The sequence below is a fragment of the Miniopterus natalensis genome, chromosome 2 (genome assembly GCF_054644295.1).
Source record: "Miniopterus natalensis isolate mMinNat1 chromosome 2, mMinNat1.hap1, whole genome shotgun sequence".
Lineage (NCBI taxonomy): Eukaryota > Metazoa > Chordata > Mammalia > Chiroptera > Miniopteridae > Miniopterus > Miniopterus natalensis.
The window spans coordinates 22,279,686-22,298,995 of NC_142082.1; the positions used below are offsets into that span (position 1 = coordinate 22,279,686).

At 40.1% G+C, this 19,310-nt stretch overlaps 1 protein-coding gene across 1 annotated transcript in view; it reads right to left on the reverse strand.

Annotated features, from left to right (window-relative positions):
• Positions 1-9,537: 9,537 nt before the first annotated feature.
• The window catches only part of ZMAT4 (zinc finger matrin-type 4), a 303,247-nt gene continuing 293,474 nt past the window's right edge, over positions 9,538-19,310 (reverse strand). The window contains exon 7 of the mRNA XM_016195630.2: positions 9,538-11,083. Coding sequence (XP_016051116.1) covers positions 11,068-11,083 — 16 coding nt within the window. The 3' untranslated portion in view covers positions 9,538-11,067. The remainder of the gene's footprint in view (positions 11,084-19,310) is intronic.

Genomic DNA, 19,310 nt, shown 5'->3' on the forward strand with positions numbered 1-19,310 from the left:
GTTACCCACAAAGTAGACTTATCTTCTTTGTGTTAACTTGAGAGTTGATAGAAGATCCTAAGTTAGCACCTGCAGGCAGCTTTTACCCACCTGTCTAGAGCAGTCCCTTGCTAAGACACTGTTTATCAGCAGCTTTGTGCCCACTGAGCACGTCCTGCAGTACCTGTGTCATCCTAGTTTTGGCTTCTGAGCATCTTGGCAAAGCTGACCACCCTGCCAATATGGACCAGAGCAGACATCTGCCATTTGCCCTGTCACAAGCTATTGCAGGCAGAGGCCCTCTAAGTCCCAGGGGCAAACCTCAGAGGCACATAGAGAAATCTGAAGTCAAGTTGCAGCAGCATCCAACCCTCTGGTAGTATCTGTGGATGTTTTCGGAAGCTGGTTCCACTCTTAGAGCCCCTCCTCCAGGAGTGAGCGGCTCACTTTGTCTCCTTGGAGCTGCCTCTCGGCACCTCCTGTGAGGTTCTGTGCTTCACTCTGTTTCTGCCTTCCTGCCCTGCATCGTCTCCTCCCCTGTGCCCAACCTTAGCTCTCAGCCTTGCTCGGCTCCTACTCAGTCTGGGGCTGGCAAGTCACCTACTCTCTGCTGCCTACTCCAGATTCACCCAAACCGGGTCTCCTTATTGGTGTCCTCCCTCATGAACCAGCTGAGGAGTCAGGCCCACCCCAGACAGCTCATCCATTCTCTTGATGTGTTTTTTACCTGGTGACTGGATCCCAGTCCCTCTCTTTCCAGCCTCCCCCTGGGAACTCCTGACCTGCCGTGTGGTCTTCTGCCACATATCCATGTTCACACTGCCTTACCACTGAACAGAAACACTTTTCATAATGACGCTTGAGTTTGCAAGGTCTTCTGGAAACTGCACAATAGCCCTTGCAGCAAGCCTTACTGCAGCGAGCCCTTGTTATCTGGTCAGCCTCCTCCATGCCCGCGCAGACCCTGCTGCTTCCCCCTGCTGCACTGGCTCTCATCATACCAAGGCCAACCAGCAACAGGGACCAGAGGTTACCTCAGCATCGCCTTTTCTAAAAGGACTTGTGCATTTCTAAAAGTGTGTACATTTGGAACAGAAAGTTAGGCTCGCGCGGAGAAGGCGGGGCTCCTCAATTTGATGCTTTTTTGGCACATCCAGGGAGTAGCAAGCAGCCCGGCTGGAATGAACTGACCAGAGCAGGGACCTCGCCGAGCACCCCATACCAATCCTACATTGTACGGACAGAACTATGAGGCTGGAGAAGGCCTTTCCCAGAGTCCGAGAGTTGGTAGCAGAACTGAAACTAGAACACTGAGCCTATTATAGGCTTGGGGGCAGGAGGTCCCTCAGAGGATGACCCACAGGCACTGCGCAATCTGTCGGCAGTTTAGGTGACACTGATCAAGTTCAGTTTCCAACTTGTCCTCTTCAGACTTGTACAAAATTGCTAAAGAAATTTCTGAAAATTCATCCTTTCTTCTTTCCTGAAGCTGATTCTGCCTGAATTCTACTTTCTAGGCCCCCTTCTTTCCTCCCCTGTCCCCCAACAATAGAACCTTTGTGTAGCTACAGTGGTTTCGAAAAAGCCTGTCCTCCCCTCCCCCCTCCTGCCCGGGAAGTAGAAACTAATATAGTGCCTTAATATTCCTAGGCAACATCGTTATCATCTGATATGCCAATGTGATAATGGGCAGCTTGCCAATCTTGTCATTTTAGAAGCAAATTGGCTTAAGAAATCATCTAAAACTTTCTCTTCCAAGGGACTTCTTTTCCCCTCATAGGAGACGGCACCTTATTATTTCTACTGTGAGGAACAGAGGAAATAGCTCCCCTGCTAAGTGATACAAGGGATTTGTTTGAAGGCTTCACAGGCCTTCCATTTAAATAAAGCTCCTCTTTAAAAAAATGAAAATTCAATGCTCGCTCACAGGATTTCAGTGTTGTCAAATATTCGATTTAAACCCTCCCTGTTATTTACATTCTCCATCCTAACAACCATTATTACACAAGAGAGTTTTTTCCCTGCTGAGAGCGTTCATGCGTTGTGGTGCTGGTGTCATTACCAGAGCAATTCTTGTCTCCTGTATGCTTGTTCCAGAGCCCTATCTTTACTGATCCCTTTGTCCCCCCAGCACTGAGTGGGCATTCTCCCCAACAGCAGACAGTGATTTCGCATCTCTCAAGTCAGTCTGATTAGAATGGGATTGACTGGAGGGAGCCAGAGCCCGAAAGCCTGAGTGTGAAAAGCCCAAGGGTGCTCTCACTGCAACTTCTGATGTGACAAGTGACCATCCCTGGCACTTGTTCCTCATATGGGCATTTCCTGGTGTACCTAAAACCAGGCTAAGAATGCAGCTTCCTTTCTTCTCAAAGGGCTCTCCGGTGTGTGCCGATTCTTTCTGACTCCAGCCAGGCAGCAGTGTCAGAACATTCTGTTGGGGCCGCGGCAGGCAGTAATGGGAGGGCTCTTGGAAATGACAGATGGGGGCTACAGACCTGCATTTCTGACGGCACGTACTCAGCAGAATAGGTGACTGTCACTGTGGCTGGAATGAGACTTTTCCTTCTGCTGCCCTTGAGCTGCACGTTGATTTGATCTTGGATCCAATGCTCTTTCTCCGGTTAATTTAATTGCTAAAATTGTTTGACATATTTGGTTATAAAATTACAGCAGCTTTCTCACTGCAAGCTGAAAGCGGGACATACTGGACAATTGCACGTTCTTAAAAATGAAGAATGATGAGTCAGAGCCACGTCCTATGAGAGGTAAATGGAGATGGTACTGCTAAGGGCACCGAGTAAAATACCAAACACCTTCCAGACATCTTTCAGAGTTTATGATAGTGTAATATTCTGGACAAAGTAACTGACATCGGTGTTACTCACATGTGATCTAGTCATGTTAATTTTTCTGAGTTGTTTTAATTCACATTCCTGAAATCTGAAATAATCTTAAAGCAGGAGGTATTACACAAGAGTAAAATGCAGAGTCACTTTCTATAACAGTCCATTTACTTCTTATTTTATACAGTAACTGGAACCATCCTATCCATACCCACTCCTCTGTTTTACCCAAAAAAGCTGGGCCCAGAGGGTAGACAGTAGCTTGCTTTATAAAAGCCCAAATATCTCTCCTGGCAGAGCACGGATAAAATTCCATATCCTCCCAAATTTCAGCTCCCTTCTTGCCACTGCTACTGGCTGTCTCCTAATTCATAGTTTCAAATGAAACTCATGATTATGTCTTCAGCTTCTTCGGATGAATGAACTGATGAAACTGTGCATTTTTTTAAAAAACGCGTGCCGACACAAATCTCCTTTTATCTCCCACTTGTCAGTACTATCAAGGTCCCATCCACTGCTGATGAGAAGACCAGCAGGAAGAGGGTAGTGAGTTAAGAGTGGCTGACGCGGGGAGCTAACCAGGAGTACAGCACCCATCTCTTTGAGGGAGTAGTCCATAGTACATGTCATCAAGACTGATGGTGCTGGTGAAATAAACACAATTTCTATCTGGGGACCAAGCTCCAGGAATGGGGACCAAGGATCCAGGTTCTGGGCAGAGCAGTCAGCAACTATACACACATTGAGGGCTCTACAGAGAGACTGCAGCCAACTCTTGTTTGAATAACTAGTCTGAATAGCTCAGGTCCCCCAGACTCACTCATTGCCAGGCAGGGCTCTCATTGGCTCGGGGACTGGGTCAGGTGGGACTCCTCGACCCCTCGTGCCCCTAACAGGACTGCACAGAAGTAAGCCAGCCCCAACCCCATGGGAATTCACTTGCCCACCCCAGGGATAAGGCTTTGACTGTGCACCAGCACATTGCCTGTGTCTCTAGCACCCATAATGTGAAGATCACAAGTCATAGGGAAGATTTCTGAGCAAACATATAGGGAATCTAATCAACTAATGATGAAGAACTCTTTAGGGTGCCATATTTAGAGATTTGGAGTCTTTGGTCTTCATGTTTATTTTGCAGTGAGCTAGCTTGGTGGGGTGGGGGGCTCACATGCTGATTTATGTAGTGAGTTCAACTGAAATCCACAATGTTTATGACTCAGCAATGTCTATCTGACATTTATTACCACTCAAACAGACTGGCAGGCATAAATCCAGTTTCATTTTTACAGTTAAATGGCTCCTATCATGAAACAAAGGAACAAAGGGGAATAATCCACAGCTGTGCTATTCATCCTGCTTCTTATCAAAAAATAGAAAAAAGTGTAAGAATGAATAGGTCATATTATAATAGACTCATATTTATATGCATACACACATGGACACTATGTAAAAATACTAGAGAAAAACATATGCTGAACTCTGCTCTTCCTGTTGGAAATACGTTGAGGAGCCCCCTGTCGTACCCTGCCATGGTAGAGCAAAACCCACCTCGAGCTCTCCTCTCTAGCTGTAAGTGTGGGTCCCTGTACTGAGTAAAAGCGCCCCCCCCCCCCAGGCTGACTGACTGAGCTACCAGGGCAAAGATGCCTCGGGGAGGGGACTGGCAGAGATGCTGGGCCTGGGGCAGAGGTGGGGGAGAGGCAGAAGTGAGGCTGAGACTGAGAGACGGGCTGCTTGGGCACTGACAGCTGCGGGATCACTCTGGGCTCTGCTTTTCGGGGAACCTATACCATCAGCAACCCTCCCCCAGGGAAGATCCTATCTCATCACGTAGGTTTAAAATGAGAATGATCAAAATGAGAGAGGAAAGACAGTCTTACAGGTTCCCTCCAGGTCTCACACTGAATGGTTCTATTTGACACTGAACGACTATTAGCCAACTGGACCATAGAAAAGAGGAGAGAATAAGAAATGCATAAAATTCATTTGTTTAATTTTTACAACTCTGTAAGAAAGGTATCATTAGCCCTCTTCAAACATTGAGAAACTGAAGCTCAATAAACATTCATAATTTGCCCAAGACCATAGAGCAAATAATGACAGAACCATATTTGAGATCCAGGCGTTTTTTTTTAAACTTCTGTATCATTTCCCCTATAGCATATCCTTTGTCTGGAACTTTGTATTCAATCCATAACTACTAAATTAATTTATGCATATATGATAAACATAACACATACAAGCCCTTATAGTATTTGTTATAAACTGGATTACCAGAATTTGCACAAAGTGATAAAGCAATTTTGGTTTTGCCTGTTCCCTCTCGGGGTTACCCACTTCTATACTCAGAAAAGCTTTGGCTAATGAAGATAATTGCAAAGGAAAATGGTTTGTTCTCTGCAAATCCCAGCAATAAGTCGGATAATATCAGACACTTTCTAAAAGCAGGAACTGCAATCTGTCTTGCTTTCAACATCTATGGAGATAAGGCCCTATAGCAACCATGACATGTGTTGTTATACAAAAATGTGTAAGGACTGAGTCCGAGTCCACCCAGAGAGAGGCTCACCATTAATCTGAGAAGATAGGCAGTTTCTGAACCAGCAAGTGACTGAAGAAAAAAACAAAAACCTCAAGTTTTCAGTTTATTTATACCTCAACATTATCAAAGAAGTCAATGGCTGATACAGTCACCCAGGTGGGACACTCTATTAGATACCTCCATGGGCAGCTTGCAAAGGGTACTTGATTAGCTTTCATCACAATTAAATTCTCTACACCTAACGGACACTGAGAGATGGCAGCTCATATAAAGAGGTAGGAGACTGGCTCATAATTGGCCTTAAATTAAGTGGTAAAATGAGAAAAATGAAGATAGGGGCTTTAAAAAACATATCTAGTCAAAAGTAGAAACCTATTGGCTTTTTAAAAAATTCTGTCTCCAAACTGGCAAATACTCTCCAGATACTGACTGTATTTTTTGTTACTAGTCACTTTTTTAACATCAGCATGCTCCAGTTAAGCCAAAAGAGTGGTCAAGAGAGGGGACAAGCCACTTTAAAGCTCTGAGTATATGGTCCTCACAACCAGTCATCACAAAAGCCACAAAGTAAGTCTAACAAGTGACAGAAGAATTAATTCAGAAGAAGAAAGGAAGGAAAACTTAAACCATCTACTAAAGCTTCTAAAGCCCACTACGGCATCTGGAGGGCAGGGGTTGTCTTTTTCTGCAGATGTCTCCCTGATGCTCTGACAGTTCTGTACAGAATAAAAGTTGCTCTGGATTCCCTCCCTTGCAAGATGACCTCCCTTTATTCCACTATTCTCAAGCTCAAATAAAGAGATGATATTTTTGACAAGATAGAAAAACTCCCCTACTACCTGGTTTACACATACGCAGCATTAATAATTTCCTTGAAACTGATATTAGAGAGGCTAATCACATCCTCCCATTCTGAGCTTCTCGGAGACTATTTACTGCCAGAGTAGAGAACTGATGGGACGTGGGGTTGACCCAACATGGCAACTCTTTGGGCTCTCAGCAACAAAATCATTAGCACTAATGATGTTATACACCCTGATTAATGCCCCAACAGCTCTGAAGACAATTTCAAGAAACACGAGCATACACAATAAGAAATTGATTTCAAAGTAGAACATATGGTCACCGAGTTGGCCACCATAAGGAAACTTTATCTTGCTCATCATTTGTGGTCTTACAGTCAGAACTTTTAATCATTTGAAGAGCAATAATTCAAAAAGAAAATGTGCTGAGAGTTCCCAAAATAGCAAGAATGAAAGAAGGGGATTTAATACTGCGTATAGCAATTTCACTTTTTTGCATAAATTTAGCAGCCAAATGCACTCCACTGTACATTATTCAAACTTTCTGAAGTTAAATCAGCCTTTGCCGATCCCAGTGACCACCTAGGGAATGAGGGAACCTGAGCCTAGGCTTCAAACAACCACAGTTGAAGTGAAAGTTTGGCACATGACAATAGTGATGCAACCTGTTAATGATAGCTGGAGGTAAAGGGACAGGTAAAATTAGATTTTTTCCCCTTCACTCATATAACTTGAAGATTATGGAATGTGGATTTTAAAGGTCAGAATAAATTGCTAATTAAATTGAAGCATTTGAAATTAGCAAATAAAACTGCAGCTCAGAACAGTGACTAAGGAGTAATTAATCATATGGGGAAAAATGGCAGAGAAGTAGAACCAGCAGTAAAATTATTTTTTAGCTAGTTGCCATAGAGCCTTCATATGCCATTACTAAGAACTATTAGATATTAATTCCTTTCTCTTTAGGCTATATCTAAAAACAAAACAAAACAGTGTTCAACACTGTTCTAGGAAGACATGAATCAAGGCAGATGTTCATCGGCACAACCTCTCTTGAAGGTATTCAGACATATATGAACTAGCTGTGACATTTCCCTCTAGCTTTTACTCAACATATGAAGGAATTAAGGGTTACAGGGTCATAGTCATAACCTTAATCCCACTCTAATTGATTTTTAAATATAAATCACTGCCAATTTTTGGCATTTTAGCTATCACAATACAAAATTACTTAATACACTCTTTAAAACCAGCGTTGACCCCCGCAGACACACCTTTGAGGATGCCTACGTTAACATCTGCTTAAGAAAACATTTTGGTTTTGCTCCTAGGTGCTTTTTCTTTCCTTAGGCGCTACACTTGCCAGGCTTGAGTCTGATGCTCTCAATCCATGCTGGGATGTTCAGGATTTCATTTCACATTAAGATATTTGCATATTAAACTTAAAGCCAAATTAATCAACATAGGTATTACAATAAAATATCCTGAGAGCTAATTTGACATGCATATCTTCAACTAGAAAACAAAAGCGGCATTTATAAAGAGATTTATATTTTTAAGCACTTGACATTTATTACTTAGCTCATCTACACCACATACCTATGAGGTAGTTTAGCATGACTTTAGCATGAATAAATTGAAGAAGAAGAAAAAGAAAACCTCTGTTCCCACAATAATGTGTTGATCAGACCCTTCTCATTCTGGTCACAAAAGAACAGCAATCAATCCTTTGCACAAGCTGGTAAAATGAGCAATGCATATTTAGCTTGGATGGAATGTAGAGATTGTAGTTATTTTATTACCTGCCAGTTTAGAAAGGTTATTTTCTTATTGGAGTGCTAATATGTGTGCTCTCAGGGGCTTGTCAGAAATACCTCACTTATAGATCAGCTTGGGAAGAGGTGTGTCCCCTCCACCCATCCCTAGCCCCTAGGGCTCAAATTTCCCCTTGGGAGCATTAGTATTTTTCATCTATTTCACATTTTTCTTCTCTTGGTCTGATTGGTCTAATAAACTCAGTTTAACAGAAAGGTATAAAGGCTCTTGCAGTTCCAATTTATGTTTATATGTCATCTAAGAGGCAGATGAAAAACAAATCTTATTGGTCTTTGTAGTCCAGCAATTGCCGATGAGAGTTTTATTACCACTTTTATCAGCAGGAGGGATCACTGTAGTCCTCTCCACTTAGCAGATTGCTTTATGATCACATTTATTAGTGCGCTTGGCTGTGAAGACTACATATAACGAAAGCTCATTAACTTTGGTTTCACAACCACGGCATTTGTGGCCACTGGCATAAGTGGTAGCCTGAAGCTCACTTCTTTACTGAACGAAGGAAAACTCTTTGGAAAATAATTGAATTGCATGACCAGGACTGTAGGAGTATTTTAGCTCAATAAGAAGATATAGACTATTTCAACCACTTAGCAAGCATCCCTTTAAATACAAAAACTGTACTCTAATGTAAGAACACCATTAGGCTAGTGTTATGTTAATTTTGAAACATTTCTCCCTCATTGGAGCAAAACTTCCAACTGGCAGCAGTTGGTTAGTTTAGTTGACATTCCTACAAGTGCTCTGGAGCTTTAAATATTGATAATTTAGACAGCTTCACTCTTTCAAATATATCCAATTCTCTGCTAGTTCTCCTGAATTGAGGTTTTACAGGAAATCCCTGGACTTGCCCTGGTCTCTCCCGGAATCTCTGCAATAACCAGATGGCCCTGCCAGAGCAGCCCCACTGAGGTCAGGTCTGCACAGCACTCTTCCTCTCCGCCAGAATTCATTTGGCTCTTCAAAAATATTTACCTTACATCTCACTCCCATTTGTTCATAATGAAACTGCAATGTAAGACGCGACCTAATGAAACAAATATAACCACACTAAAAACAAACAACAAAAATGACAACAAACATCTAGTTTCCCAAGAAGGAATGTTTCCATTTAAGATGTCCCAAAGTATAAATAATATTCATAAGCTCTTCTTGTTTGAAGCTGAATATGTCACCTCCCCTCTGTGGTTCTCTGGAATGATAATTTCCCTTCTCTGTCTGAGCAAAACTGAGGAAAGAGATTTGAAAACAAAGTCTCATCTCCAGCAGGGTACTCACTTTCACTTGACGGGTTGCCAAGGACCAATGGCGCTTAGATGAGGAATTCTGAAATAATCAGACTATTATATCTGGAAGCTTATCTATCAAGGTTGGCAGAGCCTCTCTGTAAAGCAAAAGAGATGTGTGTTTGCAGGCTCGTCTATGCTATATCAGGTTATTAAAAAACAAAAACAAAAATAAAAACACCTGAGGCATTTAGCTCACTCACTAAACACAAAGACAAACAAAGACTTTTTTCTTTTTTTTACTTGGACAGTGTTTATGTTACAGCAGGATTGACAAAGAAAGCCTTATTTTACACATTTGAATGAAAGTCATCATTGGAGGTTTGTAGCTCTGTTGTGTGCTTTCCAAAACAACAAAGTAGGGAGCTCCCCATCAAACCCTTTTTTCCAATACGACATCTGTGGCTGGATGGCTGCTCTTTCTGCAGGATGGACACTGGCCGCCTTGATCCCTCCGGAGCGGGCCCTCCTCCAGGGAATGGAGCCAAATTCCAAACACCTTAATAACAACACTGTGCATTTCTAAGTCATTTCATTTATTGCTCACTGAGTTGTAACCACCTCGGCTCTCTGTGGAAAAACAATAGGCAACCAGAAAACCTGACACCAGGAGATCAATTGCCTGTGGTCACAATGTACAAAGGGCAATCTCAGCCAGAGACGAGAAGCATCTGAATAGAAGCTAAATACCGGGCTTCCCAGCCAGCCTGCAGGACACCGAATCCAGTCCTGATGGAGAATGAAACCTAAAGAGCTTTATGATTTACACTCCAGACACTCCCCATCAGAGAGTAAGTGTTCCAGTCTGCCATACTGGCCACTGCTGTTTTTCCCAAAGTGACTGAATCTTGGCTCAGTAAGAGGACTTCAGTGAGAAACAGAGGAACAGGGGACCTCATCCAACCCAAGGCTGTCATTCTTTAGAATTTACTCACTTACTTCCAAATCATCAGTAGCCCACATTAAAGCCCCCGAATCAGGCCAGCTTCCTAAGAAATGTTCATTTACTTCTCTCTCATTCTGGGATTTATAATTCTTCTTTTGGATGCCTTTGGGAAAACATTTCATCAAGGTCAACTGCTGTGAAGACGTTTTTGCCTAAGAGGATCATCATGCAGGCAAACTAATTCTTTTCCTAAGCTATAATTTTGGCAGCTTGCAAAGAGGACTTGGCTTGACCTTGAGAAACTGTTCTTTGAATGATCAGAAAGCAGAGATGAGGATTCTTCTTTCACCTTCTTCATTCTTGTTGTTCAGCTGGCAAGTCTGGCTCACATTTTTGAAGGTGAAATGAGAAGGACCAGTGATTCTTTCCCATTCAGGGCATGTTGCCACAGTCATGTTCAACATGGTGAAAAAATAATGTTTATTTCTTGATAGAAGTGCTTTACATCTCAATCACTGACGATTTAATAGAATAATTTTATATGTTAAAGAAATCTAGAATAAACTGGAGACTTAGATTTTTCCACTGTCTTTAAGTTCAAACGATGCTCCCACTGTTTGGTATAAGGTTATAATTTAGAACATGTGCTAAATATATTATCAAGAAAGAATTTAAAAATCCGTTTAAACATCACAACTTAACACAAAATTTAAAAAAAGAAGAAATAAATATAGCTCATTTACTCTCCAAAACGAAGATTAGTCATGTGTTAATCTGAGAATCCTCATAAGAAGTTTCATTGTTCAAGAAAGAATCCTCCTCTGGTGGTTGATACACAATTCTCCACGGCAGAGAAATCCTGATACTGTTTCTCCTCCCTTCATTGATGTTTTCACTATTTATTCTTCAGGCTATGAGACAAAAGAGAACACAGTCGTATTACCTTCTTCTGCAATACATGTTCCAATCCCTCCTCCCCCCACCTCCACATTACTTTATCCATCAAATTAAACTAAAGCTGAATTTATATGATAAATCTTTTAAGTTCTAAATAATCTGTGTAGCTAATAACTCAATTACTAATGTCCTCTCTGTGTATGTAGAAGAAAATATATATCTGAAAATATATATCTTTGTACTGTCAATCCAGACACTAAATTCATTCTGAAAAGTTCTTAAAATGAAAATAATAATTTTTATTCACAGCATGTGGCATATACCCATCTGCAAATCTCAGGTATAACTACCTCTTGTTGGGAGGGAAGAACAACATTATAGCATTTAGATTTCAAAATATTATAAACTTCATTCTCTATTCATCAAGAATTTTCTGTTAGATAAATAGAAGCAATTGTTTCTGGGTTTACTCTCAAGAAGTATTGGTTTAAATAAAATAGATAACTAATTTTTAAAGGTTTTTTTCAGTTTTTCTTTTCTTTATGGTAAGCATATACTACCATTAATTGCATGCCTACTATATGTCAAGAATTTCACATTTATTTTACATGGTAACTTAATCCCCACAACTACCTTTAATGTGGATGTTATTTCTCCCCATTTTAAAGGTGAAAACACTGAGGCTTAAACTGGCTATGTTAATGGCACAGGGTCACAGAGCTATTAAGGAATGAGAGTTGAACTCTGGAAAAGGTCAGAATCTGAAGGTAGAAGAGCTTGTTGACATATGTGCAGGGGATTTCTCTCATGCTATTGAAGGTGTCCTCTGGCTGCATCAAGACTGCCAAACAGTATGTTCTAATAGTTGATTATTAACCCTAAAGCTATATTGTAAAGGGGAGGGTGGTAAAGAGCTGGAGCAGGTCAGAATCCTTGTATAGGCTTTGCTGTCCCTCATCACTAAGATCTAAATATCTAAATATCTTTGTGGAAAGCTGATAAATGAAAATTCACAAGCTACGAAGAAAAATTCTATCACATACCTAGAAACGCACAACATATCTTAAAATTTTATTTTCCAAAAAATAAAAAAAAATGCTGAATAGAGTCTTAATAAAATATTCTTAAGATCCAAATAAGAATTAGGATATTGTTGGTATAATGCAGACTGAAAGAAAATCGATACTATGTGCTTTTTTGGGGTCAAAATAGCTATGAAATTTTGCCATGGAATGACCCTAGTAACCACAGCTACTTTGATATAATTACAAAAAGAAACATCTTATTTTAGAATCTCATATTCAGTTTTTGTTACCATCTGGTCCTGACCTATGAAAATTTTACAGTTGTTGCCATCTTCATGAATTCGTATAACATAAGGTGGGAAGTTCTCACTAGACAAACAAGTATGATATCATTTTTGTAAATTGTAAGAATGAACACTTTTCAAATTAAAATGAGTGTGAAGTGCAGCATCCCTACGTGATAGTAAGAAGACCAACACATCTGCAACTGACCAGTCTTCAGTGATGATGACATTGTTATAGAAAACCAGAAGAGAGTTGTTGTTTTTTCAATTTATAGTAAATGTGGTATGTTAAGAACTTATTCTCATAATAAGAATATCACACTCTTCCTTTTTATAGTCAAAATAATTATTCATATCCTTTCTGAACACACAGAAGTAATGACAAATTAAAATGCCTTTCGATTCCATATAGCTTTTAGTTATTCATTCATTACTGTTATTGTTGCTGGAAAGACTCTTTTACATTATAGTTTGCATCTCATTTGATACAAAAGAACATGGAAAATTTTATTTCTAATAATAAACACACAGCCATCCAATCCAAAAAGAAAATTCTTTTTTATCTGAGAGATAAGCTGCATAATTCATGTATTTTCAGAAATTTCTTTAAATAGAAAATTGAAGAAAGGCATAGGGAAAGAAGAATTCATTATATAGTCTCCATCTGTGGTGATGAACAGTCTTTGTTTTCAGGGAGTCTTAAATTTGATTTGAGTTGAGAGACAGTTCCCACTGTATTGTACACATACAACTTATACTCATGGAGCTCACTTTATTTTATTTTCCTTTTTTAACTTTATTTTTATTGTTGACACTATTACAGATGTTCCCATCTCTCCCCTGCCTTTGCCCACCTCCACATAGTACACCCCGCCCCCTTATTTTTGACATATATCAGGACCATATAGCCTTAGTTTCACTTTCCAAAAAAAAAACCAAACACAAACAAAAACATAACGAAAGATTATGAGGGGCTTTTCCTGGGGTCTTGGAATGCAGTGAGAAAATCTAAGAACAATTTGGAATGGGTACCTCCGCCTTCCAAAAGAAGTTTCTATGTCAGCAAACTGTGAGAAGCTTCCATGTCTACCTTCTGTGAGCTCTAGCTGGTAAGGGCTCCTGCCACACATAGGGACTTGGTGGTCTTGCAGGGCAGGTCTCGAATTTCAAGGCCCCAAGCCAAGTGATAATCACATTTGCAGACCAGCTAAATTAAAAAGCTGCTCTTTTTACGAGTCACTTCTTTCCCCTTTCTGACCTGGAAGGTTCACAGAGGGGTGATGGTCTAAACTGAGTATGAGTTAGTAGTCTTATGTAGAATGGTAAGAACTTCTTAAAACCTGAAAAGGAGTGTTAAATACTAAAATTAAATTGTCCTCATTATTAAAAATGACCAGAAATTTTTAAAAAGGTGAAGGGATTAAGAAGTACAAATTGGTAATTAAAAAATAGTAGCAGGGATGTAAAGTACAGCATAAAGAATACAGTCAATAATATTGTAACTAATATTGTAACTATGTATGGTGCCAGGTGGGTACTAGACTTATTGGAAGATCTCTTTATAAATTATATAAATATCTGACCACTATGTTGTACACACGAAAATAATATGGTAAACCCGATGGTTAACTGTGTTACTGAAACACCCAGTGTATATGTTAAAATTAAATAAGTAAAATAAAATAAAAATGACCAGAAATGTATGTAGTCTTCTTGAAATATGATCAAGGCGTGGGAGAGGAATGGGAAAAGCATTCTGACCAAGTGTGCTTCAAGGTGGCGACTAGAGAAAAATCTACTGATTTGTTTGTCTCATGCTAAATTTAAACTGTGTGATACACCAATTAAAAAACAAAGCAGAACACCCTCAGCCATCATCAAGCCTGGTTTATCATAGCCAGGAAACAAGTTTACAGTGACATGAAAAATGAAATGGTGGACCGCGGATTATATGTAATGATATTGCCAGGACTTGTTGGATAAGGAGCCATTATGTCCCAGACATTTTCCACAAACGTGTGGCTGAATAGTCATGACTTTCAATTGGTTCAGCAAACTGCCTCAGATGTGCCATGAATGACATCCAAGGTAAAACAGTACAATAAGAAACCAAATTAAATTAAATTTCCAAAACTGAATATTTCCCAATTTTTATTCTTTTTTCCTGTATTCCCTAACTTGGCAAATAAGAATTTAAGGCAGAAATTCAGTGTTTTCCTAGGACTGTTTTTCCTCCCCCATCCCATAACAGATCAACCAAAAATTTTATTGGCTTCCTATTTCACGCTTAAATATGTCATTTCCTCTGTTCCCCCATCCCTGCACTATTCCAGGCCCTTGACACTGTACTAATCTTTCGGGCATTTTTGCAACCAGTTCTGCTGCTTTATCCCATTGGTGTTGTAGTGCTTCTCTAGGTTTCCATCGCCTACTGCAGAAAATACAATATACCAAAGTCATTTGTGATGTGACTCCTGCCTTCTCTTCCAATTCCACCTCTTTCAGCCACACCCCCCCCACCCCAATAAGCACTTTAAACTCCAATCACAGAGAATTACTTGAGGTTTTGCCATGCTCCCATGTGCTTCTGCAATTTGCACAGGCTCTTCCTTCTGCCTGGGAACTCATCCCCCAACCCTTTACTTGCCCATCTTTAAACATCCTCCTCTGTGGAACCATGCTTCCTTATGATATCCTTTCCTGAACTTACCCTGGCCCAACAAAATGTATTTGGAATATTCTGAGCAGCCACTTGGAAGTAGAGAACAAAACTTCAAAAATATGACCAAGCTACAGGAAGTGATCAGTAAACTGCTATCCTTGAGACAGGGGCAGAAGTGTTTTGCTTCTAAGAGGGTGAGTGGTAGTGGAATTGGGGGTGAGGGGAAGAAAGGGGAGGAGAGAAAGAGAATGTGGGAACAGGGGATGAAGCCTGGAGAGAGTGGAACCAGAAAGATGGCTTTATTCTGTGCATGGTGCTATATCTGTATGATGTCCAAATCTCTGATAGTTGTTTAAACAAGATATTTGCAAAATGTTAATTATTAGTGGAATAATAATTATTCCACTATGTAGTCTGATTGATAAGGGGAAGGGGGAAGCACTCAGTGTTATAAGGAAGAAAGATGCAGAAAGACCACAAGACATTGGGAGTTACAAACATAGGCAGGGCTTTGTATTCCAACAGACTGTTATAAACTTTGTTGGGTGGTCCTTTGCCAATCCAGGGTGACTGGAAGTGGGATGGAGTTCAGCCAACATCTCTGGCATCTGGGTAATACAAGATAAATTTATCCAAATCCTTCTTGGGAAAACAAATCCTGTCTGTTATAACCATTGAATAAAGAAATAATTTAAGAAAAATTCAGACTAATTCAGAGAACAGTCAGATATTGTGAACATTCAAGAAACTGAATATTCAAAAGTATAGAATATTTAAAATGAATGCAACTCTATCACTTCCTAATAAACACAGAGTAGCAAAACTGACAAAAACAATTTGTAATTAATTTATGAGAACACCGAAGAAAACAGCCTTCTCTGCTCCATATAGAATTTGCATTGCTTATATGCAAATTAATGTTCCTGATGTGCTTGAAAACAATTTATTTCCTTAAGAAGGCAAGCATTCTCTTTATAATCTTGTTTACACTATTCATTTGCTTTGCAAAACATTTTTCATAAAATTACAAAATAATGAAATGTTAGAGGCAGAAGGAACCCTAGGGATCATAAGGAAGTCCAAAGTCCTCATTTTACAGATGAAAAATTTGATAAAGCCACTGACACAGCCATATCCCCTCAGCATTACCAAGGCCTGCACCCTCACACCTGAGCCCCCTTACCTGGGGGACTACCTTGGGGTTCTGGTCATAGCTAAGGCAGATGCAAACACAGCAAGAAGCATCACTCTCCTAGACAGATGCAAGGGAGTCCAGTACCCCTGTTCCATTCACTTACAGAACTGGAGGCCTGTTTGTTTTGGAGCCTCAGCTCTTACTTTTCTCTTACAGGGAGTCTTTCCTGACTCCCTCTTCTTTCTACTCTGTCCTAGTTAGGTGCCCATCCTAAGTGCTTCCCTCTATTGTTTCTCCAACCACATCATATTGCCATCTTCTGTTTACCTTCCATCTCCCCTTCAAAAAACCCGGGACTGTGTCTTTGTGTGTTCAATTCTTGGATGAGGTCTGACAGAAAATCAATGTATAACTTCCCCAAATAAACAAATAAAGAAAACTAGAGAGGAAATATATTGCCATATTGGGAAGAAGCCTAACTCCCAGATACTCACAGTCCTCATTATCTGTCCTATCCTGGGCAAATCCATTCTTATCCTGCATTTTCAGAGAACAAAAACAACTAAGTATTCAAAACATCTCTATCTCAATTATTATCTTCCACCATTCTAACAGATTCAAAGGGTTTATGATATAAATTTAGAAAACTTGGCTTTAAACTTTAACACCAATTGTTGCTAGTTGAATATTCATGTACAATAGTTCTAGCTTTATTTAGTCTTAGTTTATCCATGTTTAAAAGAAAGATATCAATAATATCTTCTACAAAGGAGTGTCATGAGGATTAAATGAATTAAATGAGATAATGTACATGAATTTGCCAAGTAACTATTACTGGAGAGATGCCCAGTCATAGGGGGCTCTCCCCTCCTCAGATCTTGTCATGCTCATGAGAAAGAATTCAGATGAGTTACCAAAAGCAGTGTTGAAACAAAGCAAGCAAATTTATTAAGGAAACAAAGCAAGCAAATTTATTAAGAATTTACTTGGCATAAAGCACAAGTGGGCAACTCAGCTAGTCTGAGAACCCCACCTGGTGGGGGTTCAAGGGTTTTATTTATTTATTTCCTATTGGTTTCAAGGTTTTCCTGCTGGATAGACCAGATTTCAAGGTCCCCCTTTACACTGTTGTGACTTTTCCCAATATTTATGAGAATATCTGGTGATTTTATCTTGGCAAGTCCCAACACTGCTGACTTCTTTGTTCAGTGGGTGAGATAAATTCCTCTTTTTTTCACCCTTCCCCTCCTCCTGCCCTAGCAGCCTAACATTCCCTCCTCAAGTCATACCATCCAAATGCTTTTGGGGCTTTTGTTATTTGTCCCCCAGACATTATCTGTCCTTGGGTTTAGCTGGCATGAATGGCATTAATTTGGTCTTTGTTCTCTATTTTTCCATGCCAGGGTGATTTAAGTCATGTATTCTCTGGTTGGGGAGGGGAGGTTAAACCATTTGCTCTCAAGTGTCCTTGGTTGGGGAAGATAAGGTTTTGTGATTCACAAGCTGGCTGTAAGCTGCCCAAACTGTTTGGCCTTATTTAACTTTCTTGTCTCAGTTTCCCTCTTCCACTTGTCTAGGAATTTGCCCAGCTTCTTGCTATCCTGCCACATAACTGCTAAAAATTTAGTTTCTTACTTTATCCTTGTTCTTAATCACTTGAAAGAAAAATTCCTTATGTAGTTGTTATAAAAGACTTTATCTGGTTTTTGTCCCATGGTCTTGGGGTGAAGGTCCTAAACCCTTGGAATTTCCCAATTGATTGGAGTGTCTATGTTATTCATGGTGGCCCTGACAGTTAATGTTAATGAGGTGGCTCCTGGTTAGTCCTTAGACAATTTCAAGATGAGACGAGCCATGCTGGAAAGACCATGTAATTAGAGGGTTGGGACTTTAGCCTACTGATATCAGTTCAGCCTCTGGAGAGGGGAGGAAAGTTGGAGACTGAGTTCAGTCACATAGCCAACAATTCAATTGATCAGGCCTAAGTAACAAAACCCCAGTAAAAACTCTGGACACTGCAGATCAGTTGAGTTTCCCGCTTTGTGAATACATCAAGGTTCTTGGAGGATGAGTGGTACTTACTGATTCCACAAGGAGAGGGCACAGAAACTCTGCATTTAGGACCCTTCCAGGCCTTACCCTATGCATTTTATCTGGCCCTGATTTCTACCTTTTATAATAAAGCTATAATCATAAGTCTAACACTATACCGAGTGTTGTGTTTCCTTAATAGTAAATTGTGAGAAACCTGGAATTTGTAGCCACTTGATCAGATGTGTAGATAGCCTGGAATCCCAAAAGACTGTAGCTGGTGTTTATAGGAGGGTGGTCTCATAAAGGACTATGCCCTTATCTTTTAAAGTCTTTATTAACTCTGGGCAGTTAGTGCAAAGTCCCATTGTGTCATTGCAGTAGCAAACCTATCTGCTTCTGCTTCTGTGTTTTAGTGGACACAACCCAACACCACAGCCATGTGGGGCAAGCACTGAGCAGGCCAAGGTGCTAGACCAGGAACCTCTATGCAGAGAAGCATATGGCAGAAGCAGTTCAGAAGTGTCAGAAAGTGAGATCTACCATCAGATGCTGAACCTCAAATCCTAGACCTGGCACTCATTAGCTCTGTGGTCTTTACCTCAGTTTCCTGATCTGTAAGATGGAGCCAATATAACAATAACACAGATTTCAAATGGCTATTATGAAATTAAATGAGTTAATATATGAAAGTATTATGTAACTTGTACATATGGAACAACAAATAAATGTTGTCTTTTATCATTATTAGTATTAGGATTGTTTATTCATTACCTTGTCTCCTGCTTTAAGCAATTATGTCTGATGCCCTGGCTGGCCTGCTGGTGGTAAAAACAGAACTAACATGACAATGCAAGTTTTATAACAAATTATTTTACAAATTATTATATTATTATCAAAACCCCAAAATATTATGTGATGAAATGACTGAATTCAGAAGGAGCATTAAATTAGGATCTAGGCCTCAATTTACCACCAACTGGCTATATTGCAATTTTTCCCAAGCCTCAATTTCCTCATCTATTCAATGAAGAAATAGACCAAGTCATTCTCTAAGCCCTTTCACCTCTAACATGCTGAAACCCTGTGGCTGGGCCAAGGTCA